The 21020-nt window shown below is 41.7% G+C and overlaps 2 protein-coding genes across 5 annotated transcripts in view; both read left to right on the forward strand.

Annotated features, from left to right (window-relative positions):
- CDK6 (cyclin dependent kinase 6) overlaps positions 1–21020 on the forward strand; it is a 235365-nt gene that overhangs the window by 113131 nt on the left and 101214 nt on the right. The window lies entirely within an intron of this gene.
- Positions 18970–19437, forward strand: LOC309810139 (dolichyl-diphosphooligosaccharide--protein glycosyltransferase subunit 4-like). Its single transcript, XM_082631929.1, has one exon. The coding sequence runs from the start codon at positions 19056–19058 to the stop codon at positions 19167–19169; it is 114 nt and encodes a 37-aa protein (XP_082488055.1). The 5' UTR covers positions 18970–19055; the 3' UTR covers positions 19170–19437.

Here is a 21020-nt window from a genome sequence, read left to right on the forward strand (position 1 = left end):
CCGTAACTGAGACACTGTATTTTGATCCCCCCGAACTGGGCACTGAAAACCATAAATAAAAACAGGAAACCCAGTTGGGTTTGCTTTTTTTTTTTCTTATTAAATTTGAGGAATGATAGCCCAGCTTGTGCGTAACACCAATTAACATTCCATTCTTGCTGAAAGTTGATATGTTCAGACAGGAAAATGGAGACAAATGATTTCATACAGAAAAGGGGAAAGGCAGTCGTAAATACCTGATTTTTCAGTATGTAGTTTGTATTGCACACTCTGTATTTCTTATGTGGCATAAAGTAAAAAATATTAGCAACTGGGAAAGACACTGGAACAAATTCAGACTTTATTTGAAAGAGTCATAGTTGGAACTTAATGTCAATAATAAAGAATATGATTCCTGTAGGGTACCGCATTAAAATTTTTTCCCACTGTTTATTTTTCTTTTTAAGGAAAAATCAATTTCTATAATGATACATTGGTTTATGTACACACAGTGACACATAAAGGCCTGGAATCAGTTTTTTCAGACTGAACTGGTATTTATTTTTTGTATTTCTTGAAGAGAAAAAGACTACACTCCACTTCCTGGAAATACACATTTTTTAGTGGGTTATGTCATACAGGAACTAGGAATCAACTTGATTTGTGGAATGTTAAAGAAATTTACAAGTTAACTGATTCGAAACTGACATTTTGCAGCCAGGAGAAATGCTAATAATATAATACCTACCTTCCAAAGCCTGACTCACATGTCCCATTCTGGTACCCCCTGCAGAAATAAATCCCCCCGTCCGCCCTCATTGTTTCCAGAGTAACGTCTTATTAATGTCTTTCATAATACTGCTTTCTGTCTTGTTTGTAATTATGTAGGGGTTTTATTTATCAGGCTGTAAGCTCCTTGAAAGAGTTGGCCTTTGGGGTAGAAATTAATTTAGGACAGTCATCATAAGTCCGGACTCTAGTTGTGGCTGTAGTTGGTATAACATAGGGCCAAATGACTCGGCTTGTCTTCATCTGATAAGGGAGGGCTAAGTGCCCTTAACTGGGTGCCTCCTGCATGACCTTCAGGTGTCCTTAGGGAGTATTGGGTTCTTGCTGCTCAGTATACAGTCAGAGTGCACGTGTACCCGTGGAGAGGAAGGGTTGTTTATACCTATTTCTCTCAAGGGTGTAGAATCAAGATGTGGATGGCTACAGTGAATGCCTTAGACCCAGGCAGGACGGGCCCCTGGCCTGGGTTTCATGCTTTAGAGGAGCCTGCGCTGGCCCTGCTCCTGCCTTGCCTCCCTTGATGAGGCACAGAATCCAGTGTGCCTGAGACCCAGCCGCACTCAGGGCATTGGAATTCCCTGACTGAATGGGAACTGCACGGGCTCTTCTCAGTGCTTCCTCCTAACGGCAGATTGGGCCACCTGTGTCCTCACCCCATGCATAAGGGGCAGCAGTTTGCAGACATCGGGCAGAATGGGGACACACAGACTGGGGTGGCCATAAACACCGCGTGAGGCCCCTTGTCCTTCAGGGAGGAGCTGGGGATGTGAAGAGAAGTGGGGCCTGTTACTCAGTGCCTGGCATGGGTTCTACTTATCAGAAGAGTTTCTGTGAAACCCTGAAAATCAACTTCTGTGACCTGTATTGAAATAGCTACATTTGTGGAAAACCAGAGAACAGGTTAGAGGGAGCTTCTTTCCATTGCACGTAAGTGACATGTACGAACATGACCGATGTGATTATATATAATCTTTATGGCAGATGCATTTCAAGAATACAGACATACCTCGTTTTATTGCGCTCCACTTTATTGCATTTAGCAGACACTGCATTTTTTACAAATTGACGTCTTGTGGCAACCCTGCATCATGGCGCCATCTTCCAACAGCACTTGCTCATTTAATGTCTCTGTGTCACATTTTGGTAATTCTAGCAGTATTTCAAACTTTTTCATTATTATATTTATTGTGGTGATCTGTGATTAGAGATCTTTGATGTTACTATTTCAAAAAGATTATGTGCTGCTGAAGGCAACATTTTTTAGCAATAAAGTATTATTTAAGTAAGGCATGTGCATTTTTTAAGACATAATGCTATTGCATACTTAATAGACTATAGTATAGTGTAAACACAACTTTTATAGGCACTGGAAACCAAGAAATTCATGGGACTCGCTTTATTGCCAGTTCGCTTTATTGTGTGGTCTGATACCCAACCCGTGATATTTCTGAGGTCTGCCTCTGTATGTTTATTCAATAGAATGACTATACAACTAACTAAAATTGTACTGAGAGTCATTCTCAAGTCAACATTTCTAAGAACTTCCCGTGTTGGATGCAGTGTGTAGTGCAACTCATTTTTGTCTGTCAGTATGAAAGGGAAGTAGAGACCAACCTCTGAGCGGGCAGGTTGGGTCATACCCAATCGCACACCCGCATCTGACACGGCAAGTCGTAGAACCAGAGCCTGGCCCATCACCAGCAGCCCGACGATGACGCTGATCATCTCGAAGCCCTATGAACAGCAGCTCAGGGAGAGAGCAGGTCTTGACTTCTCTGTTTATGATGAAAAATCCCTATTTTTTTTTTCCTGAACTGACCCATACAGCATGTAGGGTGATACTGTTGCCATTGGATTTGGTGGTTTGGGAACTCCTTACCAACCATCTCATTTTGAAAGTGGGGAAACTGAGACTCAGACGAACAGTTTGTAACCAGGTTAAGTCTGAATTCACCAAATAGATTATAAATGGCTTGGAGAGTACTAATGTTTATATTCTGGCTCTCGCCCATCCTCCCCTCTCCCTTCCTCTTCTCCCCACGGTGGGATCCAATACTTTAGAGGGTATCAAACTAGGTTCTGCAGACCTCTTGGGTTCTACAAAGGGTATGCAGAGATTCCACAAATATTCAACAGTCCATTTTTTTGAAACATGTTTTAAGTCTTGTTAAAATTGTGATTAAAAAACAACTAGCTCGGGCTTCCCTGGTGGCGCAGTGGTTGAGAGTCCGCCTGCCGATGCGGGGGACACGGGTTCGTGCCCCGGTCCGGGAAGATCCCACATGCCGCGGAGCGGCTGGGCCCGTGAGCCATGGCCGCTGAGCCTGCGCGTCCGGAGCCTGTGCTCCGCAACGGGAGAGGCCACAACAGTGAGAGGCCCGCGTACTGCACAAAAAAAAAAAAACACAAAAAAAAAACAACTAGCTCATGTCATATTTTGACACAGTGGGGAACACTGAGGCATGAACTTGTACCTCCTGGTTAACCTGTTATTTATGTAGACCTGAGAATAAAACTTCTTTTGCCACAGTTGTGAATACTGGACCTCTCGTAAATGTATCATTTCTTAGGAAAAATCAAGTGTTCTCTTGACTCACTCCTGTGTGTATCTGCTCCCTTAAAATCATCCAAGTGCCTGTTCACGACAGCGCAAACATCGTGCTATGCTCGCTGTACGACATAAGACCACTTTGGGGGCCGTTCAGAGCAGTGCCGGGGTTGACGTTTTTATATCCAGATGTACTTGCCAACGCCTGTGCAGTTAGAACCAGTCACTCCCCAGGACAGCCACCGTGAAGCCACCTGTGGATAGAGAGAAGGCTGTACCTTAAAATGAGGTCATTCCTTTTGGGGCCTCAGTAACTTCACATGCTGGGATGAAGTCCAGGATTGGCCTGCCGTAAACCAATTTGTGTTCTGCAGTGAACAGTATTACAGTGACTTTTCAGTGTTTTTTTTGGAGGGCCTTTATACAATCATTAGACAAAGGAGAGAATTAGCATTTTTCCTCCAAATGCCTGTGCCTAACACACAGTTTGGAGAAAAAAATCCACTTTGTACCATAATGGAAGAGAGAGAATATTCTCCTGTCTTTTCAGTGACTTAGTAAAATTCTCACTGAGTGAATTACATTCCCCTTCGCCAAAGTTCTTTTTTTCCATATTATCTTTCCTATTAAAAGACATATGTCTTCATATGAAAACATTTTCCACTCTGTAGAAATAATCAAAAGATAACAAGTAAATAGTGAACATGGGAAGACTTTTGACAGCTGTACAAATTATAAAAGTTCACTCAGGGATTTTTTTATATGGAACTGATAAGATTCCCCAAATTGCCTTATTTAACATCATTCATTTATTTAGTACCACAAGAATCACAAAAAAACAAATTGCTTACATCCTCTCCTTATGCCTCTGGCAATAGATGGTTTCCTCTTCTAATGCCAGCATTGGTAGCGTTTAGTAAACATTAAAGAAACCTTGTGGATTCAGAAACTTTTTGATAATCCTGGGGTAGAAAATTAATGAAATGGAGTTGTGGCAGTCAGTCAACAAATATTGATCACTTTCCATGAGCCAAGCACTGTCAATGGACCTGAGGGACCATGGTGAAGAGAAGCGGACAAGGTCTCTGCTCTCATGGAGCTCATAATCACAATGGGGAAACAGATCTTAATCAAACAGTCACACAAAGAAATGTATAGTTAGAAACAGAGACAAGTGCGATAAAGGAAAGGGACAGAATTCTATGAGGCCCTGTGACTCCGAAGCCCTCGTGGGCTGAGGGTCAGGGAAGCCCTCCCTGCTCACCCACACCGGGATGTGAGATGCTCAGAGAGGTCACCAGCCCCCTACGCTCAGAACCTGCCTGGATGTGGGCCCCACGGATGTGCACATCATGCAGTCTGTGCTTATTTTCTCTGTTTCTGTTTGGAATAGTTCATTTGACAGCACCCAGTTGGCACCACCAAGTTGACAAAGTGAAGCAGGACCAGAGATCAGAGAACAATGTCATCTTTTACAGGAGAAAATAAATTGTTTATGCTTGTTTCCTCTTCGTGCATGTTGTATTTACTATGGGGACCTGGCAGAGTTTGGGCCCCGGCTTGGGCAGCCGAGTTGCTCCCACAGAAGCCTGCAAAGGCTGCCAGTGAGTACTGAGTAAATCAAACCAAGAGCATGAACCGAGTATAACGGAAAAAACCCAAAGCCCTGTCGCCTCAGCACCTCAGTGCAAGTGCAGGACACACCTCAGAAGCCGAAAAGGCTCCTGTAACTCCCTTCCCACTCGACCTCTCCTTGCCATGACACAACCAGGTCTGTTTTGTGAAAACTTCCAGTTGCCAGTACATATTTCCTAGTTAACAATGGAGTGTTTGTGCCGCTTTCGTTTTCACTTTCACCAGTGAGGGAAGTAGAGCACAATGGGGCGGTGCACGGGGCTGGGGACAGGACACGTCTTCTCTCGGATTCCCAGGACTGGGTACGTGGAAAACGCCAGAGCCAAGACAAACAGGAAAACCCATCCAGATGCTCTGTTACGCGTTCTCGGTGGCAGTAAAACAACACACTTGGAGTTGCCATCTGAGAGGTTGGCTCTGCCCCTGCAGTAAAGGCAAATGCTGTTGACCACTGCGAGCATTGCTTCCATGTAGAAAGAGAATGTATTCCATGCAGTACAGGATGCTGCTGTAGGTGTGCACGTGTGTGTGTGTGTGTGTGCGTGTGCGCGGGTGGGTATTTAATTGCTCCAAGTATACTTGTGAAGTTCATCAAACAACTGCTTTCCTTGTTTATAAAAGACAGTCATTCATTTGACTCACCTAATTCTAGCTCCTTCCTAAGTTGTCACTGTTGAGAATCAGTTCTGGACAAAAACAGTTTAACTGTATCGTTACTGCCTGGAGGATGTTTTACTCAGAGAAAGGACAGGATGTTCTTTTCTTCCTCCATACATCTGTTCAGCCAGCTAATGTCCTATCAAGGTATGATATAGACAGGGTCTGGTTGTGACCTGGTTGTTTACATTCCATCCTACAGACACCCTGTGTGATGCTATTCAAATTTCAGAAGCTTGGGCTTCCCTGGTGGCGCAGTGGCTGAGAGTCCGCCTGCCGATGCAGGGGACACGGGTTCATGCCCTGGTCCGGGAAGATCCCACATGCCGCGGAGCAGCTGGGCCCGTGAGCCATGGCCGCTGAGCCTGCGCGTCCGGAGCCTGTGCTCCGCAACGGGAGAGGCCACAACAGTGAGAGGCCCGCGTACCGCAAAAAAAAAAAAAAAAAAAAAAAAAATTCAGAAGCTTGAGGCCAAGTTTGAGTGTAAAGACCAACTATTGTCTTAAGGTTGACGAGACCAAATGCTTTAAAGAAGTTTTGCAGCCGAAGGGTTTCTCAGAGATGCAGAAGATGGAAAAAATTTTGTTGCCTCTTCCACTTAACATTCTTATGGGAATATGCCTTCTGTGCTTGGTCAGGGACTAGTCTGTCAAACTGTGTTTAATGAGATAATTCCGTCTCCCCTAAATTTCCTTAACTCATGTCCCGTTAGGTCCATTCAGTGGAGTATGAGACACAGTCCCTGGAATTGAATATAAAACAGTGTCTCTATAACTTGGATTTTTACATCCTCTTTAATTCTTGGGATGTGTGCGCTTCTCGTCTTTTACAGGTGTCACTGCTTACTTCCTTGTATGGAAGGGAAAGGTGGCAGTATCTTCATTTTGCTTGGGCTTTGCTAGTCTCCTAGTGCAAGTTCCTGAGTTGAGATGTGTCACTGAAATTCTGTTACATTGGCCATAGCCATTTTTATTTGCGCAACTCCAATGTTGTACTACTTTTGTGTTTCCCACAGTGCCTTTCTGGCACATGGTAGGCACTTGATAAATACATGGTGAATTAATGAAATGAATCCTCCTGATTCTCCAGTGCCTAAAGGATGAATTCCAACTCTGTAGCATGGCATGCAGAGGGGGTTTTGCAGTGTAGCCCCAACCTACCCCTCTGTACTCTCACTCCCACCCAGAAATCACCCCCATACCCATAAAGGCATATTCCTTATCATCTAACACCATCAGATTTCTCACTACTCTTTACGTTCTTTCACAACTCCCTACTTTCACAAATGAATGAATTTCCAACTCTGCTTTTTCCATGTTGCTGCTGGGGGTCATTGCATCATCACTGATAAGCATCTAAAGATTTGTTTGTTTGTTTGTTTGTTTTAGATTCAGCTTTCAGCTAAATCTTCCCAGTTGCCCACAGCATCACTCCCTGATAGTAACCTGAGCTCTGAGGGAGTAACAGTTACACTTTGAATATCTGTCTGGGCAGCCAGTCCTAACCTTCAGATAATTCTTGTTCTTCATCCCTACTTATTCGAGATGACAAGCCTTCCTACACCTCCCCAACTTGTGCACTTAACATTTTCTATATGGTATGTTTAAATTAAAAATTAAGACCTTTGGGATCTTTGAAGGAATCGTAATGTCACAGGAGAAGGTTGAAAATGTCTGCATTATTGTTTCTTTTAGTCATTTTATTTAGTCCACTTGGGTTCTTGAGAAGATTAAGTACATGTTTCTCTTAATTTGTATAGGTGTCTCCAAAAGTTCAGCTCAGACTTTTTTTTTTTTTTTCTTTTGCGGTACGCGGGCCTCTCACTGCTGTGGCATCTCCCGTTGCGGAGCACAGGCTCCGGACACACAGGCTCAGCGGCCATGGCTCACGGGCCCAGCCACTCCGTGGTATGTGGGATCTTCCCGGACCGGGGCACGAACCCGTGTCCCCTGCAACGGCAGGCGGACTCTCAACCACTGCACCACCGGGGAAGCCCCAGCTCAGACTTTCATACAATTGCTTTGTCATGCTGGATTTTCTTTCATATTGTATTGACTTTATTACTGATATTTCGAATGTGTTTCTCAGTGATGCTCTTTGGGCTGCTGAACAGTTCCTCTTGCTGCTACCACTTTCTGTTTCCCTTTTCTCTAGGGATTGAAACACAGGGTGAGTAACATTGTGGCACCCAACGTCTGTAAGGATACTTATGATTTTTAAGTCCCTCATAAATTTGAATGTTAAACTTTACAGTTGGCTTTGGAGGAATAATCTACCTTCAGGTCTCAGGGAAACATCCAAAAGAAGGAAGGGGAAAGTGTAGGAAAATTGACTTTAGCACTGCTCTTATATTTATTTTGAAGGCTGGCAGCATCTAAAAGTTGGTCTGTAAATTTAACAACTCAACCATAAAAACCCCAAAATAAAGGAGAAAGATCTCTACTGCTTCTAGGTTTGGGTACTAACATAAAGTTACAAGATTTCTCTTCAGCCATTTAACAATTTTTTTTAAAATTTCTAAAGCTATCCTTCCCTTTCTTCTTTACCATTTTTATTTTGATGAATTACTTTTTAAAGGTCATGATGCTTTGAAATGCATGGACATGTTTTCTGAACACTGTTACTGTTGATAGATTCCACGGTGACGCTACGGCTATCTGCACCTTATGTAACGCTGGATGATTTCAGTGAGGTGGGGACCGCACATGGTATCAGTTCTTGTGGGAAAATATGCTTCAGTGGCTTACTGGCACTGCTCTTGGAATGTGGCATTTAAAAGTACCTTTTTACAGTGGGAAAGAATTCTGTCAAGAATAAACAGTCTGACCTTGTTAAATGGGCCAAAGTTGGTCTGTAACCTAGTTCCAGAAAACTAGCTTTTACTAGTTTAGAAAAAGCAGATGAGAAAAATTACAACTAAAACTTTCTAAAGAATGGAAAAAGTTCCTATGAAGAATATGAAATAAGTTCCAGAAATGAGGGTCTTCATATATACTCATGAAAATGTCTTTACTGGACTATAAAATCCCATTTTTCCAGAGTGGATGAAAGATGAGGACTACAGCTCGTCAGAAAAGCAGATTTTCTTTTTCCTGGAAAGACAAGACTGGCTTATTGAAAGGAGCTGTGGGAGGGGCCTTGTAGCATGGACCAACCGTGGGAAACCAGCCGGCTTGGGGAGATGAAGAAGTAAAAATTGCCACTGACTCCCCATTGCCCACAGGTTAAAAAGTCTCTGTACTCTGAGCTGTGGGTTGCAGCAGTCTGTTCCTCACCTTTCTCTCCATCCCTTCTCTCCCACCCACCTCAAACCCACCCCCACACACCCATGGTCTTGCCACTCCAGACCTCCTTCCTCTTGCTTGAAGGGATATGCCATTAGATTTTGTACCTCTAGGCCATTAGATCTTCTCTCTGCTTACACTGCCTTTCCCCTTTTCAGCCTAACAAACTCCTACTCAATCTTCAAGACTCAGGGCAAATACCACTTCCTCCCAGAAGTCAGCCTGACTCTCTAGGATAAAGTTAGGCACTTCTTCTGTGTATCTTTGATTTGCCTCTAATATAGTAGCTATCATATGATAGTGTCCCCATGGGTTTGCCATCTATTTTATTTTTATTTTTATTTATTTATTTTTTCTGTACGTGGGCCTCTCACTGTTGTGGCCTCTCCCATTGCGGAGCACAGGCTCCGGACACACAGGCTCAGCAGCCATGGCTCACGGGCCCAGCCGCTCCGCGGCATGTGGGATCTTCCCGGACCGGGGCACGCACCCGTGTCCCCTGCATCGGCAGGCGGACTCTCAACCACTGCGCCACCAGAGAAGCCCTGCCATCTATTTTAAAAAGAATAACATTGTAATATTCGCTGTAGCACTTAAGGTAGCAAGACACAGGCATGTGGTATTGCTCTGTGAGTGTTTGTAGTGTGTGTGTGTGTGTGTGTGTGAGAGATGAAATAAGAGGTTTCTGCGTAGAGGAGGTAGAGGGAGGCTGGCTTGGGTGGGGATACTGAGTGAGACTGAGAAAGGGATGCTTCCCCCCAAACATCGGCTTTCCTGAAAGGTGTCACTACAGCCTGTATCTGCATCCATTTTGAAATTTCAGTGTCAGGAACAAAACTTGTTTTATTAATCACTTTCATTGCTAAATCCTGTGTTTATATTTAAATGATATTCTGAAAAAAGAACATTTCACTGCTTTTACTCAGATGCATGACTGTCAAGTAGTTGGTTGGTTCGGTGTTGTCTGAGTGGGCCACATCTCAAAGATGGTGGTTCTAGTCACAACCACTTATAATGTTAAACAACTAATCTATCAGTAATAACTTAAATTGAAGAAAATTTTTAATGAGTTATAGTAAAAACTAGACTTTGTGTTCTAAAAAAATGTGGAAGTTAAAAAAAAACTTTGTGGGCTTCCCTGGTGGCGCAGTGGTTGAGAGTCCGCCTGCCGATGCAGGAGACACGGGTTCGTGCCCCGGTCCGGGAAGATCCCACATGCCGCGGAGCGGCTGGGCCCGTGAGCCATGGCCGCTGAGCCTGCGCGTCCGGAGCCTGTGCTCCGCAGCGGGAGAGGCCACAACAGTGAGAGGCCCGCGTACCACAAAAAAAAAAAAAAAAAAAAAAAAACAAAACTTTGTAAGTTAAAAAACTGTAAGTTAAAAAAACTGTGCAAGTTTAAAAAACTAAGTTAAAAAAAAACTAATGTGTAAAATAGATAAACAATCAAGTACTTTGCAGATGGGCGTATGGCAAGGTTTTTCAAAAGTAGCCTCTGCAATCGAAACTAAAATTTAATAGATTAAAATTCATTTTCTGAAGCCTTTCCAAGATTATATATATCATGTAAAACTACTTATTCTCTCTGACCACTCTAGTTCTTACTGGTTCTTACATACAAAGGTAGTAAAAAAAAAAAAAAAAAAAAAAAAAAGCCAAAATAGTCCATTGTGAACTTATTTTTTTCTTAATTAATTAATTTCTTTATTTTTGGCTGCATTGGGCCTTCATTGCCGTGCACGGGCTTTCTCTAGTTGCGGCCAGTGGGAGCTAGTCTTCGTTGTGGTTTGTGTGTTTCTCAGTGCAATGGTTTCTCTTGTTGCGGAACACGGGCTCTAGGCATGCTGGCTCAGTAGTTGTGGTGCACAGGCTTAGTTGCTCCACAGCCTGTGGGATCTTCCTGGAGCAGGGATTGAACCCGTGTCCCCTGCATTGGCAGGCGGATTCTTAACCACTGCGCCACCAGGGAAGCCCCATTGTGAATTTAAAAGTGTTACCACCCAGGAAAAATAGAGACTCACATGTTCCTTTTGTACCTGAACACAAATTGGCCACTATCATCATGGCTTTTACTGGCATGTTGAGGTTAAAAATGTAGCACAACATTTAGGATTTTGACAATATTGAGTAAACAATCCATTGAAGTGAGAAAAGCATCTTCACGTTTGAACTTTCTTTAATAATGTTATATACTATAGTAATGTTATAGTAAATCAAAATATAATCTTTGGGGACGTCCCTGGTGGGGTCACACCTTCATGGTGTGAATATACGTAATAGTTTTACCTAGTCTCCTGGGATGGACCTTTGGGGAGTTTCTCTTTTGGGGCTACAGTGAACATCCTGGGCTTATATCTTTTCACCCAAATACTAATATTTTTGTAGGATAAGTTTCAAGAAAGGGCATTACCAAGACAAAAGGTAAAGAGTATGCACATTTTTTTTCTTTTTTTATGTTCAGTTTTATAAGAAACTCCCTAACTGTCTTCCAGAGTGGCTGTACTATTTTGTACTATCACCACCCTCAGCAGTGAGTGAGAGTTCCTGTTGCTGCACATCCTCATCAGCATTTGGTGTTGTCAGTGTGTTAGATCTTGGCCCTTCTAGTAAGTGTGTAGTGGTATTTCATTGCTGTTTTAATGAGCATGCACACTTCAAACTCTGATAATGCCAAATTGTTCTCCCAAAGGATTTCGCTTTCCCTCCTCGCCTCTTAACAGAACGTGACTGAGCTCTCTGCCTCCTCTCTTCTCAGTGTCTCTGGTGATCACCTTTGCTGGCCCTTCCTAATCCTCTTGCCCACCAAGAAAGCATCCTGAGTGTTCCCACCTCAGCCCTTTCACAGATCTCACCCAGGTCCACCACTTGAACTCTCACGTCTGTGCAGAGACCTCCCAGTTGTCAGCTGGGCCTAGGGTCCCCTCTGAGCATCAGACCCTCAATCCCGCTTTTCCCTTCACGTCGCCACCTGATGTCCCATGGGCAGCAGAAACATAACATGACCAAAATGTCACTCATTAGCTTCTCCTGGCCCAGGCAATTCTGCTTCATTTTCCTTTCTTTAGTTTTATTATTAATAATCACCAAAACTGGAACCTCGGGTTTTTTTCTGGATTCATTTGTGTCAACATGCACTTGGCTACAGGTTCTGAATACTCGATCAGTTATATCTTGAATAATAGTAATTTTTAAATCTGACCTAAGAAGTCTGGAGATAAATAACTCTGCAATTAGTGCAGTTGCTCAGTGGTGTCATCTTGAGTCCTATAACCAATTATTAGGAAAATTCCATTCTCCCCTCCTCAGTGAATGATGTTTTCCCTCGTGGTCTCAAGACGACTGCTGCATCTTCAGGTATTACATCCTCATACGACAGTGGTCTAAGCAGTGAGTAAGGGAGCCGGGGCCAAAAAGGGTTTCACTGCCTTTTTGATCAGGGAAGACAGTCTTTTCCAAAAGCTTTCTTCAGACTTTCACTTACTTTTCACTTACTCCCAGAACTGGATCAGATACCTACCCACAGACCAATCACATTGCAGGTAAGCATTTTTTTTGCTACCCAAGGAAAATCAGGTTGCGTTAGAGAGAGAGGGAATGTCTGCTCCTTGACAACCAACAAGGACAGGCCTTCATTGATCTAGGAAACTCCCCAAGGCAACAGGGCCACTCTATAGGTAGAAACTTATGCTCCTGGTTCCTGTCAGAGGCGCACAGATATATTCAGTGATCTCTAATACAATAGTTTATACAGTATGGTGCTTTTTTTCCTTAGTGCTCCACATATGTTAAAAGCAGAAAGCTTTAGAAGTTTATGGGGATGTTGATTAGGCGAAGAATGCAGGCTTCCTACTGTCACCAGGAATATAATATTTTAGGTTCTTTAATAACAGTAATTAGCAAACATTTGGGGAGCACTGGCAATCTACAAATAATCTACAAGTGACATCTCCACATGCAAACTTGATTGGGTATGTCAGAAGCTAAGGACAGTTTTTAAAACAGTGAAGTAGCAAGAAATAGTCTGTTAAACTAATTATTTTTTAAAGAACATTAATTTCATTGATATATTATTTAGATATATTACTGTAATATATCAATATTTATATTACAAGCATATCTCAGAGATTTTGCAGGTCTGGTTCCAGACCACTTCAGTAAAGCAAGTATTACAATAAAGCTAGTCACACAAATTTTTTGGTTTCCCAATACATCTGAAAGTTATGTTTACGCGACACTGCAGTTGTTAAGTATGCAGTAGCATCATGTCTAAAAAAATGTACATACCTTTATTAAAAAACACTTCATTCCTGGGAATTCCCTGGCGATCCAGTGGTTAGGGCTTGGCACTTTCATGCTTTCACTGCTGTGGCCCAGGTTCGATCCCTGGTCGGGGAACTAAGACCTCGCAAGCCATACGGCATGGCCAAAAAACAAACAAATAATTCATTGCTAAAAAATGCTAACCAACACCTTGAGCCTTCAGTGAGTCATAATCTTTGTCACTAGTAACATCAAAGATCACCGATCACATAACAAATATAATAATGATGAAAAGGTTTGAAATACTTTGAGAATTACCAAAATGTGACAGAGAGATGACGTGAGCAAATGCTGTTGGAAAAATGGTGCCAATAAGACTTGCTCAACTCAGGGTTGCCACAAACCTTCAGTTTGTTAAAAAAAAATGCAGTATCTGTGAAGCGCAATAAAATGAGGTATGCCTGTAGCTAGCTAATATATTTATTAGTTATTAATATACTTACATGTGTTTTTTAAAGTACTACTACTTACTTTTAAAAACATATGTATGCATAAATCTGAAGTTGCTTCTACTTCTCTATTCTAACCAAATAAACCTAGGTGAATCAGGAGGCAAGCATTGTTAGACATGGGAGGGTCAGGGAATGCTTCACAGGGGAGGTGATTTTTGAGCCAGGCCTTCAAGAACGAGGAGGAGTTTGCCTGGCAAGCAAAAGAGAAAGGTGCCCTCTAGGTACAGAATTGGGAAAGAGCAGAACACATGCACAAAAAAGTGAGAAGTACGTGGGTTGATGCGCAGGGTGTCTTGGGAGAACATGATCAAACGCTTTCTTTGTTTTTAGTTGTTTTTTTTTTTTAAGATGTTGGAGGTAGGAGTTAATTAATTTTTTACTGTGTTGCGTCTTCGTTTCTGTGCGAGGGCTTTCTCTAGTTGTGGCAAGCGGGGGCCACTCTTCATCGCGGTGCGCGGGCCTCTCACTATCGCGGCCTCTCTTGTTGCGGAGCACAGGCTCCAGACGCGCAGCCTCAGTAGTTGTGGCTCACGGGCCTAGTTGCTCCGCGGCATGTGGGATCCTCCCAGACCAGGGCTCGAACCCGTGTCCCCTGCATTAGCAGGCAGATTCTCAACCACTGTGCCACCAGGGAAGCCCCTCTTTCTTTGTTTTTAAGGCTTCATTTTTTTTTTCAAAAGATCACTCTAATGCAATGTGATGAATGAATTGATAGGAGGCTTTGGCATAAATTAAGAAATTGCTGGCAGGGAGAACAGAGTGGAGGCTGTTTTAAAAGAGATATATGATGAGGGGCTGAGTGAAGGCAGGAAAGAGAAGAGATAGAAACTATAAATGGAGATATAGAGAAAAGTAAGGAAAACACATCACAGGCCAAAGTCTGATATGAAATTTACCTATGGGAAAAAAAGAAATAATGTTCATTTAAATTGAATAAATATCTGTGGTCATAATTCTCTTCGTATTACACTGTTGTGGATAATAATGTAGACACATAACTCAAGACATAGCAGCCGATATCGATATAATCATTACTATTTTTGTTGGCAGTGGTATAAATATATATGGTAATTTTTCTTGATGTGATGAACATTTCCATTCAAAATGGAATAGATGGTGTAATGTAGAATCTGCATGAGACATCTCACTAGTAGTTGTGTGAATCAGAAATTTTCCAATGGTTTAATGTTTCTCCCAATTGTAATTAAGATGAATCTATCATAAAATAGCTTTTTTCATTTACAAACAGAGTCTTTTTCTAAAAATACATCTTTTCATCAGGATTTAAATGATACGTGCTTTAGCTTATTGGGCTGAAAGACCCAATAACATGGTTATAGTGTATCTAATCAGCCACCTGTCTTTCTGTTTCTCCTTTTTCATCCCCATAATCCAGCTTTTGCTAAAGTTGGCAAATTATATACCTCACATGTGGTCATTATGTGACCAAACCCTAATGAAGGTTATGTAATGTAAATGGCCACAAAATGCCGTTATTTACTCTTTTCATTAGACAACAAGCACCTTGAGGGAAGAAACCGGACATCACATATATTATGCTCACTAAATAGTAGTTGCTAATGATGATGTGCTTTTAAGATCTTTGTGTCCATTTTAAATGTAATATATCCTCATTACGGGCAAATTTGTGTGGTCTCGGTTTATCTCCTTCTTCATTCTCTTGGTCCAGCTTGTTCATTCATTTCAAAAAAAATGGTACCATGGATTTACTTTTCAGTTTTCAATGTCAGAAAGTCAAAGCAGGGTTTGAAAGAAAGATGTCCATAAATAAAGGTGTAAAATTAAATTAAAATTTAGCCATCACCACCATGTGTCCACCTCCTCCCAAATATCATACACTTGATAATGGCTGTTTCTCTTAAAAGAACATTGTCACTTTCTTGAGGCTAGATGTTAAATTGGAAGCATTCAAGAAGATACCAGAATTTCAGAATTTAAACATCGTATGCCTGGAGTTCTTTTTTATGTTGCATTGGTTTATCGTGTGTGTGTGTTTTCTATAGCTCATCAGGTATTGGTGAATAAATAGTTCACACCCTCCCAAGAGAATAAGTTCTTTCTTTTCTTTAAACAGTGACTCCATTGATCCTGTTTTAGAATTTCTTCCCTTGTTTCTCTCTTCCTTCTTGGCAACCTTGGTTTTGAAGTCTTAAATTGATTCAGGTGTTCCTGGAATATTCCTTTTTCTCTTCTACCATTTTCAACTACAGGCAGCGAGACTTTTTTTCCAAAAATCTTGCTTCATTCAAGAAGCAGTGTAGGGCCTCCCTGGTGGCGCAGTGGTTGAGAGTCCGCCTGCCGATGCAGGGGATACGGGTTCGTGCCCCGGTCTGGGAGGATCCCATATGCCGCGGAGCGGCTGGGCCCGTGAGCCATGGCCGCTGGGCCTGCGCGTCCGGAGCCTGTGCTCCGCAACGGGGGAGGCCACAGCAGTGAGAGGCCCGCATACCACAAAAAGAAAAAAAAAAAAAAAAAAAAAAAAGAAGCAGTGTATACAGCACAGCCCATTGTCTAAAGGGACAAATTCTGGAACCTACTTAACAAGCTTTATGAACTTAAATAAATTCTTTAGGCTTCTCTGTGTTTCTTATTTGTTAAAATGAGAAACATTATTTCTCAAAAATAACCGCACCTACCTTATAGGATTGTTGTGGGAATTAAATAAATTCATACGTGAAAAGAATTAGTACTTGATGTAGTTCTATAACAGAATTACATAGTAGTAGGATTCATCTTTGCACGTAAACATGAAGACAGGCACAGAAATGAGTATAACTAATTAAACCGTTTTCCTACTACTAACCAGTTATTACCTAGGGACCACTCATATTATAGTTTAGGTTACTAACATCTCAGGGAGACCATTCTCTCCTTTTTCATTATTATCTGTTTCTCACAAGGGAGAATGTTTCTAATACTCCTGAAATGAGTATGTTGAGGAAATCTTTCTTTCCACTATCAGCATTTTTTAAACAGTGCTGAAGTTAAAATATATTCTTTCTAAGAGTATACACGTACCTGGTCCTTGAATACAAGAAATTGAATATGCAAATCCAAACAGTTGCAGAATTTTTACTAAGAGACTAAGAATGGGTGCATGTGTTATTGTGAACGAACTGCAGAGACAGTGTAAACCCTCTAGCTTCCAGGCATTCTCTCTCTCTCAGTGTGAGATTGCGGAGTCCCAGAAATCCAATGCTGTTTTTTTCAGTTCTTACAAGCTGCTTACTTTCACCTGCCAGGCAGGTAGAGGGTAGAGAAGAGAAACTGAGTTTTGACCGTGAAGCACAAACCTACATGATTGTACTTTTCTTCTTTACCACCTGTAGGACAGACTCTAGAAAGATAAGAAAAAATTTTCTCAGGAAGGACATGTTCTGTATTTAATCTCTGTAGAGAGGAAGGTAGATGACTGAAAACCAACATTCCTAAATTATGAAAGTAAATTCCTTTCCTTACTGTAGTCAAAATGGGCCTTTTTAGACTAAACCATTTTGTATTCCAGTTATCACTATCTCTTGGGTGTAGGTGCTCAGTAGTTAATATTCAGAAAGTTTCATTTCCCAAATAGGTTAGATTCTTCCCCGGTCAATAAGTGACTCATTGTACCAACCACGGATTAGTAATTAATGTCACAAATAACACACACTTCTTTCCCATAGTCTGCTTAAGATGTGTCACATAAGAACTCTTCCAGCTGTTAACCTTTCAAAAATATTAGTTAAAAGAAATTCCTGAGGCTTTCAGCCCAGCCCTTGTATAACCTGCACTGTCTTGTTTTGTTTTACAAAGCCACACAGGAATGCCCCCCATTCACAAAAGGAGTTGGTACATAAGTGAATAACTCAATCTGTACATTCAATCTGCCATTCATGGAATTTGTGTGTGGCATTTTATACAATTGCTTACTCTCTAATTTAGGTTTTTTTAAAGAACATTTGTCTTAGTATTGCTCTTACCTACCTCGTGCCTGATGCAGGATTCTGATTAAACCATGATACAGTTTCTGAAGAAAATGTACTCTGCCTTTTCTTGAATTCAAAGTAAAGGTGTGGCTTGGCCACAGGAGCAGTGTTGTGTGGAAATGTAATTCAGGAGCTTCTGCAACCTGATCTCACTGGGATCCAGCTCTCTTAAGACACTTCCTGCTCTGAACTCCCATCACATTTCTGAAGCCACCAAATTCAGCCTTTACGTGAAGGCTTTCACTCTCTATTTACGTTTCATGTGACTTCCATTTTTTTCATGCTGCTCAGAGCTCCTTGAGATTCATAACAATGACTCTTTGCTAAGCATGCCTAGCGTCATTAGTGTGGACCAGAAACTGCGGAGATGGTTGCTTGGTGAATATGCTGTTCTGCTCTTGGTGCTGATAGGACATTGTAGTGAAAATACCACTACTATTCCAGATATTTTATTACTATTAATGTGTATATGTAGATTCTAAATACAGAATACACTCATGAGGTAAAGACATTTTCAGATAAAAACCAAGAGAGTCTACCTCCACCTTGTCACTAAAGGAACTTCTAAGGGACATACTTCAAAAAGAACAAAACTATCTTAAAAGGAATGTCTGAGATGCAAGAAAGAATGGTGAATACGTAAATTGGTAAACATGTCCAAATAAATTGTTAATCACAGTAAATGTACAAAATTCACCGGTTAAAAGATGGAGAATGTTAGGTTGGATTTTAAAAATACTTACCAAATACCAACTCTGTGATTTTTCAAGAAACACCCCAAATTTTGATCCTCTGACAGTGAGAGTGTAAAGTGGTACACTACTTTGGAAAATGATTTGACATTAACTGTGTAGTTCAGCATGCTCATACCGTGAAGCCTTGCAATTCCATGCCTAGTTACATACTTCAGAGAAATTCGTGCACATGTGCACCAAGAGTCACATTCAGGAATATTCATAGCAGCATTGTGTGTAATAGCAAAAACCTGAGACAACCCAAATGTTCACAGACAAAAGAATGGTTAAATCGACTTGGTATATTCACACAGTAGCATTATCCAGCAGTGAAAATGAAAATGAATGAACTATTGCTGTAGGCAATAACATGGGTGAATCTTAGAAACAGTATTGAGTAAAAAAAAAAAAAAAAAAAATCGAAGATAGTTATAAAGTATACGAAATTTTATAAACTTCAGAAACAAGTAATACAAAATATTATATTATTTAGGCATATTTATGTGATTAAAACAACATTTCTTTACAGCAAGGAAATGAAAAACACTGGGGGCACAGAGGGCTAAGGAGGCAAGAGGACAGAATTAGAAGGAGCGTAAAAGAGCACAGGGAGGGGGGGCTCCTACCTCGAGCTAGTCCGCAGACCGTGTCGGAGCCGAGCCCTGCTGATCAGCATGATCACGGACGTGCAGCTCGCCATCTTCGCCAACATGCTGGGCGTGTCGCTCTTCCTGCTTGTCATTCTCTATCACTACGTGGCTGTCAACAATCCCAAGAAGCAGGAATGAAAGTGGCGCTTTCTCTGCCCCAGGGTTCCAGGACATAGTCTGAGGCAAGATGGAGGGTGTGAGGGGCCTTCACACTTCACTTCATCCCTTCTGCCCATCACAACATACAAAGCAACTACACCTGGATTTTTCCAAACAACTTTTATTTCCTCAAAGTCTTCCTTAACCTTATGGAACAAGAAGCTGCCAGTGAATAGGGCCCAGCATAGGGCTACTTTATTTTCTACTCCCTCCCCCCAATATAAAAATACAGATTTTTTTTGTGGTCCCCCCCCAAAAAAAGAACACAGCGGTGAGCAGGGCTCCGAGTACCCGAATAGCTATAAAATCCCTAGAGCCTTGCTGTCACCTCTGTGGGCTCCTGTGTAGACTCATGTTCTTATTTAAAATGATTTCTTAAATTTTTGCTATATGATTTCTGCTGTACAGGCACTGAATTGAGAGTGTAGAAATTGATTAGACAGATAAAAATCTCACTCCTGTGGGGAAGATGAATGGGATACACAAGTAAAACCATTATACACAGTCATCCCTCCGTATCCTCGCGGGAACTGTTCGCAGGTCCACCCCACCCCCCGCCACCGCCACCATCACCACCGTGGATACCAAAATCCACGGATGCTCAAATCCCTTGAATAAAATACATAGTACAGTCACCCACCGTATCCACAGATGCAGAACGGAGGGCCGATTGTAATTGCAGGTTGGAGGCACTGTGAGGGAATAAAGTATGACAGACCAGACATGTATTTACAAGAAGCAGGGTGGTCAGAGAAAGTGTCTTATTAAGGAAGTGAGAGGCAGAACGAGGCTAAGATGTGGAACGGAGCATTCCGGGCAGAGGGGATGGTGAATTCACAGGCCCTCTGGCAGGAGGGAGTGTGGACTGTCCAAAGAAAGCAAGGTCACTGTGGCTGATGCAGAGTGAGTGGGCCGGAGAGGGATCAAGGCTGAGATCAGGGAGGTAGTCCCGGGTCCCTCTCTGGGGTCCTCAAAAAAGTGTTTGCATGTGTTCTTAAGTATAATAGGAAGCCATCTGAGGGCTTTGAATAAGGGGCCTAGTCCATATTAGAAGCAGAGACTCTGAAAGGAGTTAGGCTGAAAAACACAGACAGTGATAACAGCAGGAAAACAGACAACTGGTAATGGGATACAAGCAAGAAAATTTTTAAATGATTAAAGTGATATATTTTCAGAGCTCGAAGAGAGAAACTTAAGTAATCTGGGAAATTTTGTTATATTTAAGTCTTCATTCATCTTCCCAGATAAATAAGATGTTAAATAAGATGTTACTTGTATACCTACTCACTCACACTCAACACATATTCTTTTCATTAACACATCCATGTCATAAAAATGGGACATTTTTATTCAGAGAACTGAGAATACTTACTTTGTGCTTTAATTACTTAACTTTAAATGATAATGTAATGATTTATGAGGTCATTTAAAATGTATTTTTGCCCATCCTGAGATTTGCAATATGTGTGTGACATGAGTAGTAGTATCATTAAGTATTATGTAGTATAAAAAGAGACTTATTTAAAAACCTGTTATTACTCGTTACTAAATGAAGTTCAGCTGAGAATTATTTATGACGAGAAGTGGATTTACTGTGCCTAATGGGTTTTAAGCTCCAGAGCCCCTAACTTGCAGATACACACACACACACACACACACACACACACACACACACACACGCCCAAGGCCATGGGAAAGGCCCCAGCAATGTGTGCATATGGTGTTTTTCTGTTGGTTTTTTTTTTTTTTTTTTTTTTTTTTGCAGAAGTAAGCTGTTCTAAATGCAATTGACTAACCCTCTGCTCCTCCACCTTGTCACACTTTCTCTCA

The sequence above is a fragment of the Mesoplodon mirus genome (assembly GCF_964341445.2).
Source record: "Mesoplodon mirus genome assembly, chromosome: 9".
NCBI lineage: Eukaryota > Metazoa > Chordata > Mammalia > Artiodactyla > Ziphiidae > Mesoplodon > Mesoplodon mirus.